At 39.1% G+C, this 21,640-nt stretch overlaps 1 protein-coding gene across 7 annotated transcripts in view; it reads left to right on the top strand.

Moving 5' to 3' along the window:
• LOC133559457 (girdin-like) overlaps positions 1-21,640 on the top strand; it is a 183,008-nt gene that overhangs the window by 111,667 nt on the left and 49,701 nt on the right. For all 7 annotated transcript variants that reach the window (XR_009808177.1, XM_061911231.1, XM_061911229.1 and 4 more), the window contains exons 9-10: positions 13,193-13,274; positions 16,738-16,896. Coding sequence is in view for 6 of the 7 variants with exons in the window: in XM_061911231.1 (XP_061767215.1) it covers positions 13,193-13,274; positions 16,738-16,896 (241 nt within the window). In the remaining variant the exon portion in view is untranslated. The remainder of the gene's footprint in view (positions 1-13,192; positions 13,275-16,737; positions 16,897-21,640) is intronic.

Genomic DNA, 21,640 nt, shown 5'->3' with positions numbered 1-21,640 from the left:
TTTAAATTAATTAGCGCCCCGGCGGCTATTCAAGGAAATACGGTACTAACACAGACACTGTACAGGTGTTGGCATACTAGTTAATTCTAACAAAGCTAGCTTCATTACATTACGACAGCACATACAAATATGCATGAAAACACTCCTACAGACATCACACATGGGATGGTTTAGTAAGTATGAATTGCTTTAGTTATATTATAAAACTTGCGAACACTGCTTGGAGTGATGAATATAAAATCCTTTTGAGCAGAAAATCTATCCATGCACAACTAGAAGAGGGAACGGCTCTTGTACAGCCGGTTGAAAGCTCTAGTAAACGGAAGGAAATACTGTACACATTCACCCCGCAGCACCTGCAGTGAGCAAACCTGTCCAAACGATGGCACCATAGCACAAACATTAACACAACATTTCAGTGTATTTGCATGTGTTTTATTAAAAGTATTTGCATTATGGCCGTCAGCGAAGGAAAAATCCATAATTTATCTGCACCACTTTATAAGCCGCAGGGTTCAAAACGTAGGAAAAAAAGTAGCGGCTTGTAGTCTGGAATTTACGGTAGTTTTTTTAATTACCTTCAGAAAATAAAAATAGCCATATTTGAAGTGGTCAGAATCCAGCAGCATTTATTTACTTCTTTCGACACTTTAAAAATAAAATATGCACTTTTTCGACTGAACTCGTCAACACTATTAATGCTGATTGAGCAATTTGCTCCTTGCGACTATTACAACATTGGTTCTGTTGCTGAAATGTGGTGTAATTACTTAAAAATAAGTGAACATTGGGAAAATATATCTCTGCTCTTCTCTCTTCAATAATTTCCTTCTTCCGGTTAGAGGTGTGAATCTTTGGGCACCTCACGATTCGGTCCGATTCCCTTTCTTGGGTTGAAGATATATACCATGAATTGATTAACGTGGACCCGACTTAAACATGTTGAAAAACTTATTCGGGTGTTACCATTTAGTGGTCAATTGTACGGTATATGTACTGTACTGTCCAATCTACTAATAAAAGTTTCAATGAATCAATCAATGAATCAATCAAAGATTTGATTCAGAATTGATTCTCAATTAAGCACGATTCTTGTTTCAAACTGATTCTCGCAAAGTATTATTTGGTACAATAATTATTATAAAACCTTTTTAAAACAGGTTACAAAACCTACTTTTGGTTGCTTACGTATGACGTGTACACACAGTGAGTAAACATTGAGATGGCTTGAAAAAGTATTCTTAAAAATTGATTCTTAAAAAAAACATATACATATATAAATGTTTGTGTATACACATATATATATATATATATATATATATATATATATATATATGTGATTGTGAATGTTGTCTGTCTATCTGTGTTGGCCCTGCGATGAGGTGGCGACTTGTCCAGGGTGTACAACGCCTTCCGCCCAATTGTAGCTGAGTTAGGCGCCAGCGCCCCCCGCGACCCCGAAAGGGAATAAGCGGTAGAAAATGGATGGATGGATATATATATATACATATATATATATTATTATTATTTTTTTTTTTTACATATATAAATATATATTATATATATAGTAAATAAATATAGAAAATATAGTGTGTGTGTGTGTGTGTGTGTGTGTGTTAATTTTCTTTTGATTAATTTTCATATCTTTTTTTAATACATTTTTTAAAATGATAAATCGATTTAGAATTGGAATAAATAAGAATTACGATTTCGATGCAAATCCATTTTTTTTTAGCTACCTTTGGTTATTCTTCCACGCTTTTTATAGTCAAGGTCAATGACAGCCCTGGCTTTATGGTTTTTAATGCACAAGTTTTGCAGAAGTTCTTGTTCTCGTGGCCATACACTGCATAAAAAAAAAAACTTACAAAATATACGATGAAAAGACAGGATTTGAGTAAAAACTACTAAAAACTTGTGAAATGTTTTATCCTCGCGGCTAGTTAATTTTACTTGATAAGACATCCTAAATTAAGATTTTTATATTTACAAATTAGCAGGACTTTCAAACTAGCATTATTGAACTTGCAAAAAGTATCCTCAGGATGTTGCAGAATCTTTAAACAAGATTTTCTATGTGGGGGAGGGCAAAATATCTATTTTGAATAGTTAGTTTCTCAAGTTTATTATTCTCAAACTAGAATAGACAAACTGTATTGATTCATGCTAAAATTAAGGTCATGATGTAAAGTCAATGACAGTACCTCTTAAAAATAAGGACATTTCTAGAAATACAATTTTAAATCTTGGCAAGTGGCAAATAATTTTCAGTGTACGAGCATTGATCATGCAAGTGCTCCTATATAGTGTGAACGTCAGTAGAGACCACCTCTGTATTTCCGGACATGCATATAATTGAAGCTTCTCTCATAAAGTATATATGACCATTCAAAGTCCTTTAATGAATAATGGGGCTTCAGCCATTTGTGCCTGCAGTGGGGGAATCATTTCAGTGTTGCACTCACATACAGTAGACATTTTATTTATTTTGAGGAGCCAGAGAGAGAGAAAACCAAGTACTTTTAAGAAGGTTGTTTTGTTCTGTCCAAAACGCCGTGGGTGACAAGTAGTCCCAGTCTCATTCATTGCGGTGCTTGATCACTGCAGGCGCCTTTCTTTGGCCCAAAGAGGAGTGCAAAATAACAGCCAAGCTCATCAGTTGTTGTTGTTGGTTGGTTGCTATGGTACTCTGCAGCAACAGGAGAAAGCCGTCACAAGGGACACACAGGTCCTTGGGTTGACGTTGTGTGGTCACGCGATTGCTTTTATGAACATGCATAGCTTGTGCGTGCCTACTAATGTGTGTGTCTGAAGGAGAGCAGGTCACAGCCTGGAAGACAAGAGGGAATGTTTATTGTTCCCTTTGGTCTGTTTGCTGCTTTTGCTTCTCATTTGTTATTCAACTACAGTTATACAAACCCCGTTTCCATATGAGTTGGGAAATTGTGTTGGATGTAAATATAAACGGAATACAATGATTTGCAAATCATTTTCAACCCATATTCAGTTGAATATGCTACAAAGACTACATATTTGATTTTCAAACTGATAAACGTTTTTTTTTTGCAAATAATCATCAACTTTAGAATTTGATGCCAGCAACACGTGACTAAGAAGTTGGGAAAGGTGGCAATAAATACTGATAAAGTTGAGGAATGCTCATCAAACACTTATTTGGAACATCCCACAGGTGTGCAGGCTAATTGGGAACAGGTGGGTGCCATGATTTGGTATAAAAACAGCTTCCCAAAAAATGCTCAGTCTTCCACAAGAAAAAATGGGGCGAGGTACACCCCTTTGTCCACAACTGCGTGAGCAGATAGTCAAACAGTATAAGAACAACGTTTTTCAAAGTGCAATTGCAAGACATTTAAGGATTTCAACATCTACGATCCATAATATCAAAAGGTTCAGAGAATCTGGAGAAATCACTTCACGTAAGCGGCATGGCCGGAAACCAACGTTGAATAACCGTGACCTTCGATCCCTCAGACGGCACTGTATCAAAAACCGACATCAATCTTTAAAGGATATCACCATATGGGCTCAGGAACACTTCAGAAAACTACTGTCACTAAATACAGTTGGTCGCTACATCTGTAAGTGCAAGTTAAAGCTCTACTATGCAAAGCAAAAGCCATTTATCAACAACATCCATATACGCCGCCGACTTCTCTGGGCCCGAGATCATCTAAGATGGACTGATGCAAAGTGTTCTGTGGTCTGACGAGTCCACATTTCAAATTGTTCTTGGAAATATTCGACATCGTGTCATCCGGACCAAAAAAGAAGTGAACCATCCAGACTGTTATTGACGCAAAGTTAAAAAACCAGCATCTATGATGGTACTTCTAAAACTTTGCTGGGTGCATTAGTGCCCAAGGCATGGGTAACTTACACATCTGTGAAGGCACCATAAATGCTGAAAGGTACATACAGGTTTTGGAACAACATATGCTGCCATCTAAGCGCCGTCTTTCTCATGGACGCCCCTGCTTATTTCAGCGAGACAATGCCAAGCGCCATTCAGGACGTGTTACAACAGCGTGGCTTTGTAAAAAAAGAGTGCGGGTACTTTCCTGGCCCGCCTGCAGTCCAGACCTGTCTCCCATCGAAAATGTGTGGCGCATTATTAAGCATAAAATACGACAGTGGAGACCTCGGACTGTTGAACGACTGAAGCTCTACATAAAACAAGATTGAGAAAGAATTCCACTTTCAAAGCTTCAACATTTAGTTTCCTCAGTTCCCAAACGTTTATTGAGTGTTGTTAAAAGAAAATGTGATGTAACACAGTGGTGAACATGCCCTTTCCCAACTACTTTGGCACTTTTGCAGCCATGAAATTCTAAAGTAATTATTATTTGCCAAAAAATTTAAATAAAGTTTATGAGTTTGAACATCAAATTTATTGTATTTGTAGTGCATTTAATTGAATATGGGTTGAAAGGGATTTGCAAATCATTGTATTCCGTTTATATTTACATCTAACACAATTTCCCAACTCATATGGAACAGGGTTTGTACTTACTTCATATTGATTAAAAAAAACATTCATTTATTTGGACCTCGCCACCTGTTTGCCCTCTCAAACACATTATAATGGGACTGTCTGTGAATGTACTATCTAGTATTTAGACCCCTCTACATTGAGTTTTTCAGTGACAAATCAAGTGACTTTTTATGAAGCTAATGGACACTTAAAGACCCTGAGGTCAAACCCGATGCTTTGGACCGAATCCTGTGGGTCGTACTGTACCAGACACTGATTCGCGTAAAATCTAGCAGGGCTTTGTTACGGTACCTGGGTTGCACATGACGTCAAGCCGGGTTTGCACTTCGACACTGGGCGATGCTAACAAAGCAATTGACTGAAACAACGCTCCACTTTTCCAAAAATGTTTTGGCTTGATAATAATATACAATAGTTTTGCCATTGACATGCTACGAATTAGCATTAGTGGCGACATGGCGATTTTAACACTTCCATATTTGTTAAAGAAAACTTCAACTAAGATGAACGTTACAATCAAACAGCCGGTGCGTAATAAGTACAATTCTTATAGACTGAACACAAATATAAACACAACACTTTTTTTTTGTTCCCATTTTAAAACTCAAAGATCTAAACCTTTCGTGAGCACTATTTCTTTGTCAAAATAATCCATCCCACCTCACAGGTGTCACCTCGCCTCACATTTCAGAGTGGCCTTTTATTGTGGGCACCCTACGGCACACCTGTGCAATAATCATGCTGTTTAATCAGCAGCTTGATATGCCACACCTGTGAGGTGGGATGGATTATCTTGGCAAAGAAGAAGTGCTCACTAACACAGATTTAGACAGATTTGTGAAGAATATTTGAGAGGAATAGGTATTTTGTGTATATAGTAAAAGTAGAAGATCTTTAAGTTCAACACATGTAAAATGGGAGCATAACTAAAAGCGTTAGGTTTATATTTTTGTTCAGTGTAGTATTAACACTTTTTAGGGCGCAACAAAAGAACACACTATAAACTATACACTTCTGCTTGGACTTGCTACTGTAATTGAAACCTATTGTCATATTGTAATTTTAAAAAATAAAATAAAAATAAAACAAGATATAACAACTGCACAGTTGTTATCATAATCAACTCATTTTTAAATGTTGCAATAAAAATGTTTTTTTTTTTACCAGAAACAATATTTATTATTACATACAAAAGTACTGAATATTGGTACTGTTCAGTACTGGTATAGATTCTGAGGTACAGGGAATTGGTACTTTATCGGTTCAAATGTGAACGGTACCCAATAGGGCTGCGAATCTTTGGGTGTCCCACGATTCGATTCAATATCGATTTTTCGGGTCACGATTAGACAATATATCGATTTTTTCAATTCAATTCGATTCTCGATTCAAAAACTATATTTTTTGGATTCAAAACAATTCTGTATTCATTCAATACATAGGATTTCAGCAGGATCTACCCCAGTCTGCTGACATGCAAGCAGAGTAGTAGATTTAAAAAAAAAAAAAGCTTTTATAATTGTAAAGGACAATGTTTTATCAACTGATTGCAATAATGTAAATGTGTTTTAACTATTAAACAAACCAAAAATATGACTTATTTTATCTTTGTGAAAATATTGGGACACAGTGTGTTGTCAACCTTATGAGATGTGATGCAAGTGTAAGCCACTGTGACACTATTGTTCTTTTTTATTATTTTTATAAATGTCTAATGATAATGTCAATGAGGGATTTTTAATCACTGCTATGCTGAAATGTTGATAATATTCATTTTGTCTCACTACTTTTGGTTTGTTCTGTGTCGTGTTTGTGTCTTCTCAATTGCTCCGTTTATTGCAGTTCTGAGTGTTGCTGGGTCAGGTTTGGTTTTGGAATTGGATTGCATTGTTATGGTATTGCTGTGTAGTGGTTTGTTGGATTGATAAAAAAAAATAAAATATAGATTTTAAAAAATTAGAATCGATTCTGAATCGCACAAGGTATTCGATTCGTATTCGAATCGATTTTTTTACCACACCCCTAGTACCCAACCTCATGTGTGACCTCGTCTTGCTTGTGACATAAAAAAACAAGAGAAAGAAGCGACAAAATGAAGTCTATTTGTATTTCTAAGTATGTTTGTTTTAACTTTCATGTTTCTTTGCTCACTTTCTGCACACGTTCCAGTAATAGACATACACATACATCGCTTTATAACCAATTATATCGTCGAGTTCTGCACAGTAAATCAAACATACAGTTGCATATTTTGTGTACACTTCATAAGAGGATAAATAATACCACAAGTGTACTGCAAACAATCACTTGCTTTTACTGTTAAAGAGCTAAGAATATTCACTTTACATTTCAGTAAATAATTTGTGGAGCTACACATGCGTCATGCTAGGCAGATTGACTAATCATTTCCTCAAGAGAAAAGCATCGCAATGCTTACTGGATAAAATCTTAATCCATCTAACGAGACTGTTAACCCTCAAATTCAAGTCTGGAAATAATTTCCTCAGAAGCTGCAGTATGTTGTGGAAAGTGTAGACATGATTAATGCATTATATACAGTAAGTTTGTGCATCAACATGTCTAATTACGTTACCATTACTAGGCTGCTTAAACTTGCTGCTTTATTTCACCAGTGTTTTCCAAAGGACACCAATCTATTTGTGGGGGACTACTCGCCTAATTTGCATAATCTGTCATAATTTATGTGCATGTTATTGTAATGGACGCTTTAGAAGAGAGGAATAACAAAACAACAAGTGGTTGAAAACCATGAAAAGAAGCACAAATACATTTGAAAATACAATTAAACATTATTTCGTTGTTTTTTTGTTGATATTTTTTCACTGTCAGAAAAAAGTCCAAGCCACCTCTGAGTGCTTTTAAATGCAGGAGGGGCACTTAGCAGTAGCCAATCCTTTAATGGGGAACTGCACTTTTTTATTAAAATGTTTGCCTATCATTAACAATCCTTATGTGAAACAAGCACACATATGTTTTTTCTTTGTAATGCATTCTAACTCGTAAATAAAGGTTTGTAAAAGTCAGCTAAAAATCGGGGTTATGGAATTCTCTGTAATACGCCTCTAAAGCGCTTTTATAAAATACCAAACCTCTATCAACATTTTATATACATGTTAGTATTTATGTAATAATAATATGTAATATTTACGTATTTTGTTCAGTTTAAGCATTCAGGTGTGTATTATCACAGAAGCATTAGAATGTTGAGCCTGAATCTACAGAGGATGAGCTACAAGTTTTAGAAGCTGAGTGATAAGCACATCCAGCAAGTTGCGGTATTGCTAAGTGCGAAAAAAATAAATACAGACTACTAACATAGTAAAAAAATCACTTACTGTACAATGTCTGCTCTCACCAGGATGCCGATTGATGGGATGTTTATTACTTCCCGTTTAAATGAAGAAGGAATCAAAATCCTTATGCAGGTACCAAAAAAAAAAAAACCCAACGAGCATCTTTCCATGTCTCTCTTGCCATCTCCAGGTCTAAGTTGATGTCAAAGTTGACCAACTTCTTGATTTATGGCCACAAACGTTTACTATACACGTGAAATGCATGATTTTAATCGAGAATTAACTTTTACCAACTCAGAGGCGATCGATGCAGCAGCTTAGCAATTCAGTTTGTCAATAGCAAAAAAGCCGAGTTAGGTCTCTGTAATCACGGTGCCTCTAAAAGTAGTTCCTCTGTGTAACTTAGCGATTATAATAACAATATTGATAACACTTCGTTAATATTTATGTCATGATGTAAATAAAGTATTGTTGGGGGTTTTGGAATGTTTTTATTTTTTACTCCTGTTGTTAGCCACCTTGTACTTTGCCGTGTATTACAAATTAGAATGCATAAAAAAGAAAAACATGTACAGTATGTTCCTGTCTTACACAAGGATTGGGAATCATAAGCGGAAAAAAAAAAAAAAAGTGCACTTTTCCTTTAATAGCGAGACATGCTTTCATTCCATGCTCCAAAAAAACAAATAAGTTGCTAAATTTTGCTCCCGTCACTTATAAAAAGCAGCTGGAGGGGTCTAAATATTCGCTAAATATAGCGAGAAAGTTGGAAAACCTGATTCCTTCTTGTATTTATTTTGGCTGTGTTAAGAGGCAGAGTTACGAATCACGATGCATACGAAAAACCGTAAATGGCGGAAAATGTTACCGCATATGTCAGCAGTCAATGGAAGTAAACTTACATACATATAGACATACATTTAAAAATGCATCAATAATCAATGTATAATGGTTTATGCCATCCATCCATCCATCCATTTTCTACCGCTTATTCCCTTTGGGGTCGCGGGGGGCACTGGTGCCTATCTGATAAGAGCTTATTTCCAACATGCAATTAATTACAACATGATACATCACAATTTTCAATTCTTCTTTACAATATGTTCGAAAAGGAGTAGGAAGAAGCAGAGCTTCTGTAATCCAACCACTTTTCCATTACCTAACATTTTTGTTTACTTCCTGTTCTCAATTTGTTCACAGTATTATCCATAACTAATGAAATGAAAACAATTAGATAAATAGTGAGACAAGTTGTAGTTCATATAGCAGTGTTTTACAACCACTGTGCTGCGGCACAGTAGTGTACAATGAGATACAGTCTGGTGTGCCCTGGGAGGTTATCTAATTTCACCTATTTGGGTTAAAAATATTTTTTGCAAACCAGTAATTATAGTCTGCAAATAATGTGTTGTTGTTTAGTGTCGGTGGTGTCTAGAGCTTGGCAGAGTGTAATACTCGTCTATATCAGTAGGCGGCAGCCGGTAGCTAATTGCTTTGTAGATGTCGGAAACAGCGGCAGTCAGCGTGCAGGTAATTAGGTGTCTAATGCTTAAACCAAAAATAAACCAAAGTTGTGTGCCCCTGAGAAAAGGCTTTGAAGCTTAGGGAGGGCTATGCAGAATGAAATTAAAACTAAACTGGCTACAAAGTAAACAAAAACCGAATGCTGGACGACAGTTAACAAGCTGTCCCATCACTCGGGTGTAGAACACATTAAACCCTTCTACAGAAAGTTAGGAGTAGTCAACAACAATTTCAAATTAGAAATGGTCTCAGCTAACAAGGTGCTTGATAAATTGAGCGCGCTCCACCCAAACAAGCCCACCGGCCTTGACAATATCCCCTCCAGATTCCTCATGGACTCTGCCACCACCATTGCCCCAATAATCACACATATAATAAACCTCATAATCAAACAAGGCCAAGTACCCAAGGATTTCAAGATAGCTAGAGTAACCCCCCTTTATAAAAAAGGAAGCAAATTAGAACCTGGTAACTACCGACCTGTTTCTATTCTCAGTTCCATTTCGAAAGTAATGGAAAAAATAGTTTATGAACAAGTTGATAGATACCTTGCTACTAATAAACTAATGTACAAATTCCAATCCGGCTTCAGAACTAACCACTCCACTGACACATGCCTTCTCTATACCGACCACATCAAACATGAGGTGGACGCGGGCAAATACTGCGGCATGGTCATGCTGGACATTCAGAAGGACTTTGACACCGTTAACCACGCTATACTGTTGGATAAGCTCAGAGCAATCGGATTCGATGAAACCTCATCCAGCTGGATGCAATCTTACTTAGAAGGGCGGAAACAGGTGGTAAAGGTGAACGGCACCGTGTCCCCTCTCCTCTCAGTAAGCTGTGGAGTCCCCCAAGGCAGTATACAAGGACCTTTACTGTTCCTAATAAACGTAAATGACATGCCATCAGCATGCCACTGTGAGATGTTCCTGTTTGCGGATGACTCGGCCCTGGTGGTATCCGGCAAGGACAAGTCACAGGTGGAACAAATCCTCAGTGCTGAACTCCTTAATATTTGCACCTGGCTCGCTGACAACAAGCTGTCCATACACTTAGGTCAAACGGAATCCATCCTATTTGGGTCCCATATCAAACTTAAGAAAGTCAGTGACTTCACTATAAAAGTGGGTGACATTGTTATCACCAGGAAAGATGAGATCACCTAATTAGGTTCCATTCTAGAGGCTAATCTTTCCTGTGATAAAATGGCAACCAAGATAATCAAAAAGGTAAACCAAAGAACGAGATTCCTCTACAGAATCTCCTCTCTGGTCAACAAAAGCACCTTGAAGATTCTAGCGAGAACTCCCATTCAACCCTTTTTCGATTACACTTGCACCTCCTGGTACCCCACCACCTCCAAAACCCTCAAATCTAGACTCCAAACATCCCAGAATAAGCTAGTCCGGTTACTTTTAGACCTCCACCCCAAATCACACCTCACTCCAACCCACTTCTTCAAAGTGGGCTGGCTCAGGGTGGAGGACAGAGTAAAACAACTTGCACTGAGCCTAGTCTATAAAAGCCGCTACATCACCCTGATACCAGAGTACATGTAAAACTACTTCCTTAACGTAAATGACTGCCATTACCACAACACAAGGGGGTGCTCCACAAACCACGTTAAACCCAGATTCCGATCAAACAAAGGTCTTAACTCATTGTCTTTCTATGCCACATCAATGTGGAATGCACTCCCAACAGGTATAAAAGTAAGTGCATCTCTATATTCCTTCAAAATCGCTCTAAAACAATACCTCCAGGCAACTTCAACCCTTTACTAATACCCTCATCCATTTACATCCCATCTCCCCGGATTATAAATAACCTAATGTAAATAATCAAATGTACTTCTAATGTATTTACTTGCTCTTATGCTATCTGAACTCACTATGTTCTCTGCTGGCCGTACATATCCTACTAAGTAAGACCTACACTGTTTCATGTCCATTTCTCTGTTGATTCAATTGTTGATGACTGAAGTACTGATATCAACCAAAGCTCCTCATCCCACCCCCCGGATTGTAAATAATGTAAATAATTCAATGTGTGTACTATGATGATTAATCTGTGTGATGACTGTATTATGCTGACAGTATATATTTGTACCATGAATTGATTAACGTGGACCCCGACTTAAACAAGTTGAAAAACTTACTCGGGTGTTACCATTTAGTGGTCAATTGTACGGAATATATACTGTACTGTGCAATCTACTAATAAAAGTATCAATCAATCAATCAGTCAAAAGCAAAGACTTACTGCAGGAGCAAAGATGGCGTCCACAAAGTACATCCGAACATTAGATGACAATCAACAATGTCCCCACAAAGAAGGATAAAAACAACTGAAACATTCTTGATTGCTAAAACAAAGTACATGCAGAAAAAATTGCTCAAAGGAAGACATGAAGCTGCTACAGGAAAATCCCCAAAAAAGAGAAAAAGCCACCAAAATATGAGCGCAAGACAAGAACTAAAACACTGCACACAGGAAAACAGCAAAAAACTCTAAATAAGTCACGGCGTGATGTGAAAGTTGGTGACAGTACACCTACTTTGAGACGAGAAGTATTTTGATGCATGGTTGGTTATGGTTTGAATTCATATCCAACAATTGCGACAACAACTTTTTAATTGTTAACTGAGTTTTGTTTTTTTAAAGATTTCTGCTAGTGGTGTGCCTCCGGATTTTTTCAACGCAAAAAATGTGCCTTGGCTCAAAAAAGGTGGAAAAACACTGTCATATAGTGAGATGAATAAGTTTATCAAAAAGTTCAAAAAGGTTTATCATAGTTCTCCTTTATTGTACTTTGTGAACACTTTGAGTTTGAACAGTTTCTTTAACTGGATCATATTAGAACATTGATGACTTATTTACTTAATCCATTCCATGATTTATTTCCACATACAGATATACTAAAGGTTTTAAGTCTTGTGCGTGCATACAAATGTTTTAAGTAACAGTTTTTAAGAAGAATTGTTGTGCATTCTTGCATAGCTGGTTGTAGTTTGCTTTGAATCATAGTTCCTGAATTGTAATCAAATCTTGAGGGGAGATTTCCACCGCCACTTACAGTACAGAGGTCTAACAACAAACTACATTCACAGACCGTCCCATGATAATGTGTTTATAGGTCGAGGCAATAAATCTTCCTCAGTTTCTTGCTTCCTTTCTCATCTGGTCTTCTTTTGCCCAAAAAAGGAACTTCATGTTTTTATATTGTCCAATTGTTGTATTTTATTTTGATTTAATACATAATTAGTCTTGAATTTTATTCCAATACCCTTTCCTTTGTTTGAATATTTCCGAAAAATGCATACAATGGAAGCTCTTTTTAAAACTAGCGGCAAACGCCAGACATGTTAAACCGTTAGCAGCGGAGCCAGCTGCATCTAAAATATGAGCCTGGAGCTAATACGCCGTGCAGGATCTGACAGGTGTTTGTCGTTTGGGAAAGGATGTCGAAGGGAGGGAAAGGGGGGTGTTTGAGTTCTTAAACAAAAACAGGGATGGATGAAAGCAATGTCTCGTCTTTACGAAGGATGCCATTCCCTTATTGAGATGTTTGCCGAGGTTCCAAAGAGCTACAGGCACAACGCAGTAAAGCAACATGAGGTTCGAGTCCCCCCGGGGGGGCAGATTTACATGCAGGTTGCTGTTTATCTTTTGGTTGTAACTGTCATTTTGTGTTGTGTTATTGAACGTGCTGATGCTCAGCAGAGGGAGGTTGTTGAAGTAGGAGTCAAATTCAGGTCAGGAAGAGAGTAAAAATGCACGTATTGACCTGTACAGCACAATTCACTTCAGTCACTTGTTTTTTTTTTTTTAGGGAGGAAAAGAGCGAGCAGCTCCTTGACACCCGGCAAGAGCTGGAGAACATGGAGGTGGAGCTCAAGAGGCTTCAGCAGGAGGTAAGCACACATTCTCAGTAGTAGTGCAGAGTATCTTCTTTCCACAGCTCTTAATTGACTAGCTGGTGCAGTAGCTCGTTAGCTGCAATTATTGCGGCTATTTTTAACTCCTGGCAGCAGCTTCTCACTGAGTTTCATTCTGTGTGAGTCGCCTCTAATCGAGGAGGAGAGGTTGTAAACGAGGTGGATACATTTCTTTAACAATCAGCTACACAAACAACCCCCAAAATAGGCATATTGTTCAAATACAGGGGATTTATGAACCCCTCTTTTTCGATTAGATCGAGTTCAATATGCCTCTGTGTGCGAACCGTACTTGTCTCTTTGTACAAACGCTTCATTCATTAATTTTTTGCTTGCTTGTATTAAAGGCCTGCTTAGTACAACAGCAAGTTTTTAATTGTGATGAGAAAGGACTTTTCCGGAAAGATATGCCAAAAGTCGACTTAAAGCACAGTGGGGGAGAAGACGCTACCTCTCGTTCAACGGCGCCTCTCCCAAGAGCGCACGCACACGGCCGCATCCCTTCTCCCACCCTGTATGCTCATTTTTCTCCTCTTGTCAGCTGCTCATTTGGCAATTTTAATGTAAAGTGGATTTTACTTTTTAAAAGTTTCATATTGCGGCAATGTGGTTGTTAAAGTTAAGGATTGTTGTGATTTCTGATCGTTTTTGAGGCCGCCAAAGACTGTTTGGTATGTAGTAATATACAGCACTTTATATTGCAGGCCTGTGAAATGCCATGTTTTTAAACATTCACTCTCGCATCAAAATGACACTTGCGCGTTTTTTAATGAAATATTGTAGCGTGTAAGGACAGCAGTCAAAGGAGGAGTGTCAAAAGATGGAGCTTATAGTTTTAATGACACTCAGTTTTAGAAATAAATCAACAAAATTATTAGTAATAATAAAATACATTTCTTAACTAACCTGTCATTGAAATTAATATGTAAATGAAAATACAGCTTCACCACTTTGCCATATCGTTTGCGTCAAATAAACTTTCCTATGACTTTTATTAGTATTGCCACACGTGGTAGAAAAATGTATTACATCTAATTACCGCTGCAGCCCATACGGACCACAGCTAAGAAACAGATACTTTTTGGCGCCCCACCAGTTCGTGGTTAAGAAACACTGTATAACCGCATTTTTCGGAGTATAAGTCGCTTTGGAGTATAAGTTGCACCTGCCGAAAATGCATAATAAAGAAGGAAAAAAACACATATAAGTCGCACTGAAGTATTAGTCACATTTTTGGGGGAAATTTATTTGATAAAACCCAACACCAAGAAATAAATGATAAATGGGTTGTACTTGTATAGCGCTTTTCTACCTTCAAGGTACTCAAAGCGCTTTGACACTACTTCCACATTCACCCATTCACACACACATTCACACACTGATGGAGGGAGCTGCCATGCAAGGCGCCAACCAGCACCCATCAGGAGCAAGGGTGAAGTGTCTTGCTCAGGACACAACGGACGTGACGAGGTTGGTACTTTGTGGGATTTGAACCAGGGCCCCTCGGGTTGCGCACGGCCACTCTCCCACTGCGCCACGCCGTCCCTAGAAAGACATTTGAAAGGCAGTTTAAAATAAATAAAGAATAGTGAACAACAGGCTGAATAAGTGTACGTCATATGACACATAAATAACCAACTGAGAAGGTGCCTGGTATGTTAACGTAACATATCATGGTAAGAGCCATTCAAATAACTATAACATACAGAACAATCTGTCACTCCTAATTGCTAAATCCGATGAAATCTTATACGTCTAGTCTCTTACGTAACTGAGCTAAATAATATTATTTGATATTTTACGGTAATGTGTTAATAATTTCACACATAAGTCGCTCTTGAGTGTAAGTCGCACCCCCGGCCAAACTATGAAAAAAACTGCGACTTATAGTCCGAAAAATATGGTACATAATTTCCAGTTGTGTTATTTTCTCGAAACTATTATTATTCTCTTTGCTAATTTACTGTTAATATATGTGTACTTTCTGTCACATATTCTGATTTATACTTCTGTTAAAATGTAATTAACACGTATTTTAATGACATTCAGACTTTGTTTTCTTCTTGGCAGTCGAGCAGTATCTACACATCTGTGGCTTCTCACTGCAACAACACACAACACCGCAAATGTAACTCGTGAAAACCAGTTCGACCGGAACTCTCTAACAATAACAAAAGTTCCGTGGGTGAATTATGTAAACCCACTACAATATATAAAAAAAATATGATCTAAACAAAATTTGTTGAAGAGTCGGTTCCTCTTGCCTAAATGTTGCACTGAATTGCAGGACAGGTAGATGACAGGGGCGCGCAAACAAGCTCGCTAGTTAGCATAGCAACATCTAACTAGCTTACTTGTTGTCGCCTGCGTTCCTCTCCAAGCCCCAACGTTGAAGGCTTTCTACTTTGCTGCTAATCATATTTGAATGATTACAATTTGAACTGTTAGTTCCGAACCAGTTGTGGTTCCAGAGCATTTATTAGTAGCCAGGGAGAAGGTATACTTTTGACCTGACTGTCGTAAACAGAGGTCACTACAGAAAAGAGTTGCCAAATGGTAACAAATTTCTGAGTTCTCTTTGCATGTAGGTTATACAATTTAACATTACATTTTTAATGATGATAATGTTAGTAAATTACCTACTGTACTTAAAAAAAACTAAAAAATGATGTGGTAAATGGGTTGTACTTGTATTGCGCTTTTCTACCTTCAAGGTACTCAAAGCGCTTATACACTATTTCCACATTCACCCATTCACACACACATTCACACACTGATGGCGGGAGCTGCCATGCAAGGCCCTAACCACGACCCATCAGGAGCAAGGGTGAAGTGTCTTGCTTAAGGACAAAATGGACATGACAAAGTTGGTAGAAGGTGGGGATTGAACCAGGAACCTGCAGGTTGCTGGCATGGCCACTCTCCCAACCGCGCCATGTAAGTGTCAAAAAGACAGCCAAAAAAGGTGGGTAGATGATAAAAGGTAAATTATAGTGTAGAAAGTGCAGGAAATGTAGTCTTGATTTTAAAACATTTCTTGAAGGGCTAGCATGGCAGAACTTTTTGCCAATAGAAATGTTCCTCTTTTTTTCTACAGTTTTGTCCTTTTTTTCTCAATTGAGTGCTCACGTGCCGGATATTGTGTTCAAAGTGTACAAAACCTTAACTAAAATATTGACTCTTGTCAAGGCTGGAATCCATTATTCATATTAAAATTCTTGTTATAGAGAAATTTGCTTCATTATACTAACATTTGAATTCACAAACCCTGTACACAAACCAGTGACGTTCGTAAATCCAAGTTCCAACGTAATACTTTGTTGACTGTGTCAAATTTGAGTAGTGGCAGAATTTCAACTTTTTTTATTGGACGTTGCACATTTTCCAACTACCTCCCGATCCATTCTAATGTATGCAAGTGGTCTGCCAACTCCTGCAGAGCTACCAGCTGCTGTCGGACGCCCGCTCGGCCCGGGCGTACCGCGACGAGCTGGACGCCCTCCGGGAAAAAGCCATCCGCGTGGACAAACTGGAGAGCGAGCTGAGCCGCTGCAAGGAGAGGCTTCATGACATCGAGTTTTACAAGGCCAGAGTGGAGGTAAACAACAGAGGACCAGATCATGTTGGCATGCTTCAACAGCTAGTATTACTAACTAATATATGTTTTTTTTTTTTGGATGGGCTATACGGCCTAAATACTATATTCTGATTTAAATATTGTTGCCTTCTGCAATAGCGACATATACTGTACAGTGGGGCACAAACATATTTAGTCAGCAACCGATTGTGAAAGTTCTCCCACTTAAAATGATGACAGAGGTCTGTAATTTTCATCATAGGTACACTTCAACTGTGAGAGACAGAATGTGAAAAGAAAATCCAGGAATTCACATTGTAGGAATTTTAAAGAGTTTATTTGTAAATGATGGTGGAAAATAAGTATTTGGTCAACCATTCAAAGCTCTCATTGATGGAAGGAGGTTTTGGCTCAAAATCTCACGATACATGGCCCCATTCATTCTTTCCTTAACACGGATCAATCGCCCTGTCCCCTTAGCAGGAAAACAGCCCCAATGCATGATGTTTCCACCCCCATGCTTTACAGTAGGTATGGTGTTCTTGGGATGCAACTCAGTATTCTTCTTCCTCCAAACACGACGAGTTGAGTTTATACCAAAATGGATACATGGATGATACAGCAGAGGATTGGGAGAATGTCATGTGGTCAGATGAAACCAAAATAGAACTTTTTGGTATAAACTCAACTCGTCGTGTTTGGAGGAAAAAGAGTACTGAATTGCATCCTAAGAACACCGTACCTACTGTGAAGCATGGGGGTGGAAACATCATGCTTTGGGGCTGTTTTTCTGCTAAGGGGACAGGACGATTGATCCGTGTTAAGGAAAGAATGAATGGGGCCATGTATCGTGAGATTTTGAGCCAAAACCACCTTCTATCAGTGAAAGCTTTGAATGGTTGACCAAATACTTATTTTCCACCATAATTTACAAATAAAATAATTTTTTTTTTTCACATTCAGTCTCTCACAGTTGAAGTGTACCTATGATGAAAATTACAGACCTCTGTCATCATTTTAAGTGGGAGAACTTGCACAATCGGTGGCTGACTAAATACTTTTTTGCCCCACTGTACCACATTATATTATTTGGTATGTTAATGAAAATAGAATCAATTTAAAACGGGTTACAATAGCTCCTAGTTTGGCTGCTGACATACAGTATGCACTAACATATTACATCAGGGTATTCCAACCTTTTTGACCTCATGACCCAACTTTTCCACTACTCAAATATTAACACTGAATTAGTTACCTTACTCCTGATTTATATTATCAATGGTATTCAATAATTACATCTGACCTATTTACAGTTTGCAATCTTGTTCAATGACCTGAAACTATGTGTTAATCACAAAGATTATTATTTATTTAACACATAAAGTTTAAGCTTAGGCCAGGCTGATTCAGGGAAAATAATTACTAACCAAATTAACTGCAAAAGAAGGGATTTGTAAATAACTGACAAAAATACATCCATCCATCCATCCATCATCTTCCGCTTATCCGAGGTCGGGTCGCGGGGGCAACAGCCTAAGCAGGGAAACCCAGACTTCCCTCTCCCCAGCCACTTCGTCTAGCTCTTCCCGGGGGATCCCGAGGCGTTCCCAGGCCAGCTGGGAGACATAGTCTTCCCCGTGGCCTCCTACCGGTTGGACGTGCCCTAAACACCTCCCTAGGGAGGCGTTCGGGTGGCATCCTGACCAGATGCCCGAACCACCTCATCTGGCTCCTCTCGATGTGAAGGAGCAGCGGCTTTACTTTGAGCTCCTCCCGGATGGCAGAGCTTCTCAGCCTATCTCTAAAGGAGAGCCCCGCTACACGGCGGAGGAAACTCATTTCGGCCGCTTGTACCCGTGATCTTGTCCTTTCGGTCATAACTTCATGACCATAGGTGAGGATGGGAACGTAGATCGACCGGTAAATTGAGAGCTTTGCCTTCCGGCTCAGCTCCTTCTTCACCACAACGGATCGGTACAACGTCCGCATTACTGAAGACGCCGCACCGATCCGCCTGTCGATCTCACGATCCACTCTTCCCTCACTCGTGAACAAGACTCCTAGGTACTTGAACTCCTCCACTTGGGGCAGGGTCTCCTCCCCAACCCGGAGATGGCATTCCACCCTTTTCCGGGCGAGAACCATAGACTCGGACTTGGAGGTGCTGATTCTCATTCCGGTCGCTTCACACTCGGCCGCGAACCGATCCAGCGAGAGCTGAAGATCCCTGTCAGATGAAGCCATCAGGACCACATCATCTGCAAAAAGCAGAGACCTAATCCTGCGGTTACCAAACCGGAACCCCTCAACGCCTTGACTGCGCCTAGAAATTCTGTCCATAAAAGTTATGAACAGAATCGGTGACAAAGGACAGCCTTGGCGGAGTCCAACCTTCACTGGAAATGTGTTCGACTTACTGCCGGCTCTGGCACTGATCGTACAGGGAACGGACCGCCACAATAAGACAGTCCGATACCACATACTCTCTGAGCACTCCCCACAGGACTTCCCGAGGGACACGGTCAAATGCCTTCTCCAAGTCCACAAAGCACATGTAGACTGGTTGGGCAAACTCCCATGCACCCTCAAGAACCCTGCCGAGAGTATAGAGCTGGTTCACAGTTCCACGACCAGGACGAAAACCACACTGTTCCTCGGACAAAAATACATTTACATACAATTATTTTTTGCTAAAATAAAGTAATCATTATTATGTTTCTTAAGTAACCATCCATCCATTTTTTACCGCTTGTCCCTTTTGGGGTCGCGGGAGGTCGCTGGAGCCTATCTCAGCTGCATTCAGACGGAAGGCGTCATACAGTCGCCACCTCATCACATTAATTAAACTGTCGATAAAATCAATGTGTTAATGATAAGGCTTTACCACTTAAGTCATATTTTTTGTGCTTTAAGAAACTTCTCTTTGACTTTAGCTCCAGACTTCTTCTGTTTGTTTGATATTGTCATTACTACCACAAGTGGTGGAAAAGTGTCTTACAACTGAGTACCGAGACAGCCCATATGGACCACAGATGAGAAACAGATATTTCCTAGGGGTCTCTAGGGGGGCAATCGTGGCCTAACAGTGGTTAAACACTGAATTACATCATTTCCGATTGTATTTTTTTCTTAAAACTATTAGTAATCTACCTGCTAATTTACTGTTAATATCTGTATATTTTCTGTTGTAACATGGTTCTATCCATCCATCCATCCATCCATCCATTTCCTTCGGCTTATTCCCTTCGGGGTTGTGGGGGGCGCTGGTGCCTATCTCAGCTACAATCGGGCGGAAGAGAGGGTATCCACACTTCTGTTAAAATGTAATAAACACGTATTTTGCAGTTGTTTGGACACTTTACATTAGTTTTGGATGATACTAGAAATATGAGCATCGTTCCAGCACTAAGTAGTTACAGGGGCTATATTGGCCATACCAATGTTGTTTCTGATACTTCAAATTTTCTAAATTATTAAATGATAGCATTTTTTATCACAATTAGAATCAGAACAGACCAGTAAATGGCAGTGTGAAAATATCAACTATCCATCCATCCATCCATTCATTTTCTACCGCTTATTCCCTTTCGGGGTTGCGGGGGGCGCTGGCGCCTATCTCAGCTACAATCGGGCGGAAGGCGGTGTACACCCTGGACAAGTCGCCACCTCATCACAGGGCCAACACAGATAGACAGACAACATTCACACTCACATTCACACACTAGGGCCAATTTAGTGTTGCCAATCAACCTATCCCCAGGTGCATGTCTTTGGAAGTGGGAGGAAGCCAACTAGATATTTAAATTACCCTTTGTTTTTTCCCAAAGAGTCTTACTGTGTCCGGGGACTTATTACCTGCGTTTTTAAACAATCACAAAAACGACTAAAGATTTTATTACAATACAAAATCTATATAACTACTGTAGTTATATAGATTCCGTTTCTGTCAATTTTTTTGTATAAATTTGCCCACCTCCGTTTCATTCATTCAAGAGCTTTAGCTTAGCGGTTAGCATGGCCTAATGTATCCCTCTACAGTGTGTTGTGTTGCATATTTATATGTTCTTTGTCCTCCATTGATAATGTTACATGTCGGAAACCGTTAAATCGAGGCAAGGATCGCTGACTTAGAAGTGGTTTTGCACTGTGGAGGGACGTTAGCCGCTAGCAAGAACGCTACAGTGCGTTGAGGACGTGGTCGTTCTCGGGACACAGCTAGATTGTGTCAACATGATCAAGATATAATGAAAGTATTAAATGTATATGTTTTTTAGCGAATGCTGTGCATATAGCTGGGCGACATATCGATATACTCATTATATCGCGGGTGTGTCTCTGTGCATTATAGAAAATGACTATATCGTGATATTCGAGTATATGTTCTCACACAGTTGCTTTTAGCTGCGGGCATTACACTGCATGCGTTTCCCACTCTTTCTTGTCTCTCCTTCTCACAGAGTCATAAACAAGCGCACCTTCTTACATACGCCACGCGTGCAACGTCACATGCCCTCCCCGAGCAGAGAGGTAGCTACATGAGTAACATTAGCTGTGATGCTAACGGTGCATAGCGAGTGTTAATACGCGAGAGAGAAAATGCGAATCTGGTAACAAATGGAGGAAGAATTAATTCCCAAGAAAAACAGCAACGGGTGCATCGTCTGGCGGTGGTTTGGCTTCAATCTGGAATATGTTGAAAAATTATGCGGCAAAACCGTTGCTACAAAAAGTAGCGGCACTGCTAATTTGTAGCATCATTTGAAAA

The sequence above is a fragment of the Nerophis ophidion genome, linkage group LG09, assembly GCF_033978795.1.
Source record: "Nerophis ophidion isolate RoL-2023_Sa linkage group LG09, RoL_Noph_v1.0, whole genome shotgun sequence".
NCBI lineage: Eukaryota > Metazoa > Chordata > Actinopteri > Syngnathiformes > Syngnathidae > Nerophis > Nerophis ophidion.
The sequence above is the reverse complement of the archived record's forward strand: the minus strand, read 5'-3'. Positions and strand labels throughout refer to the sequence as shown.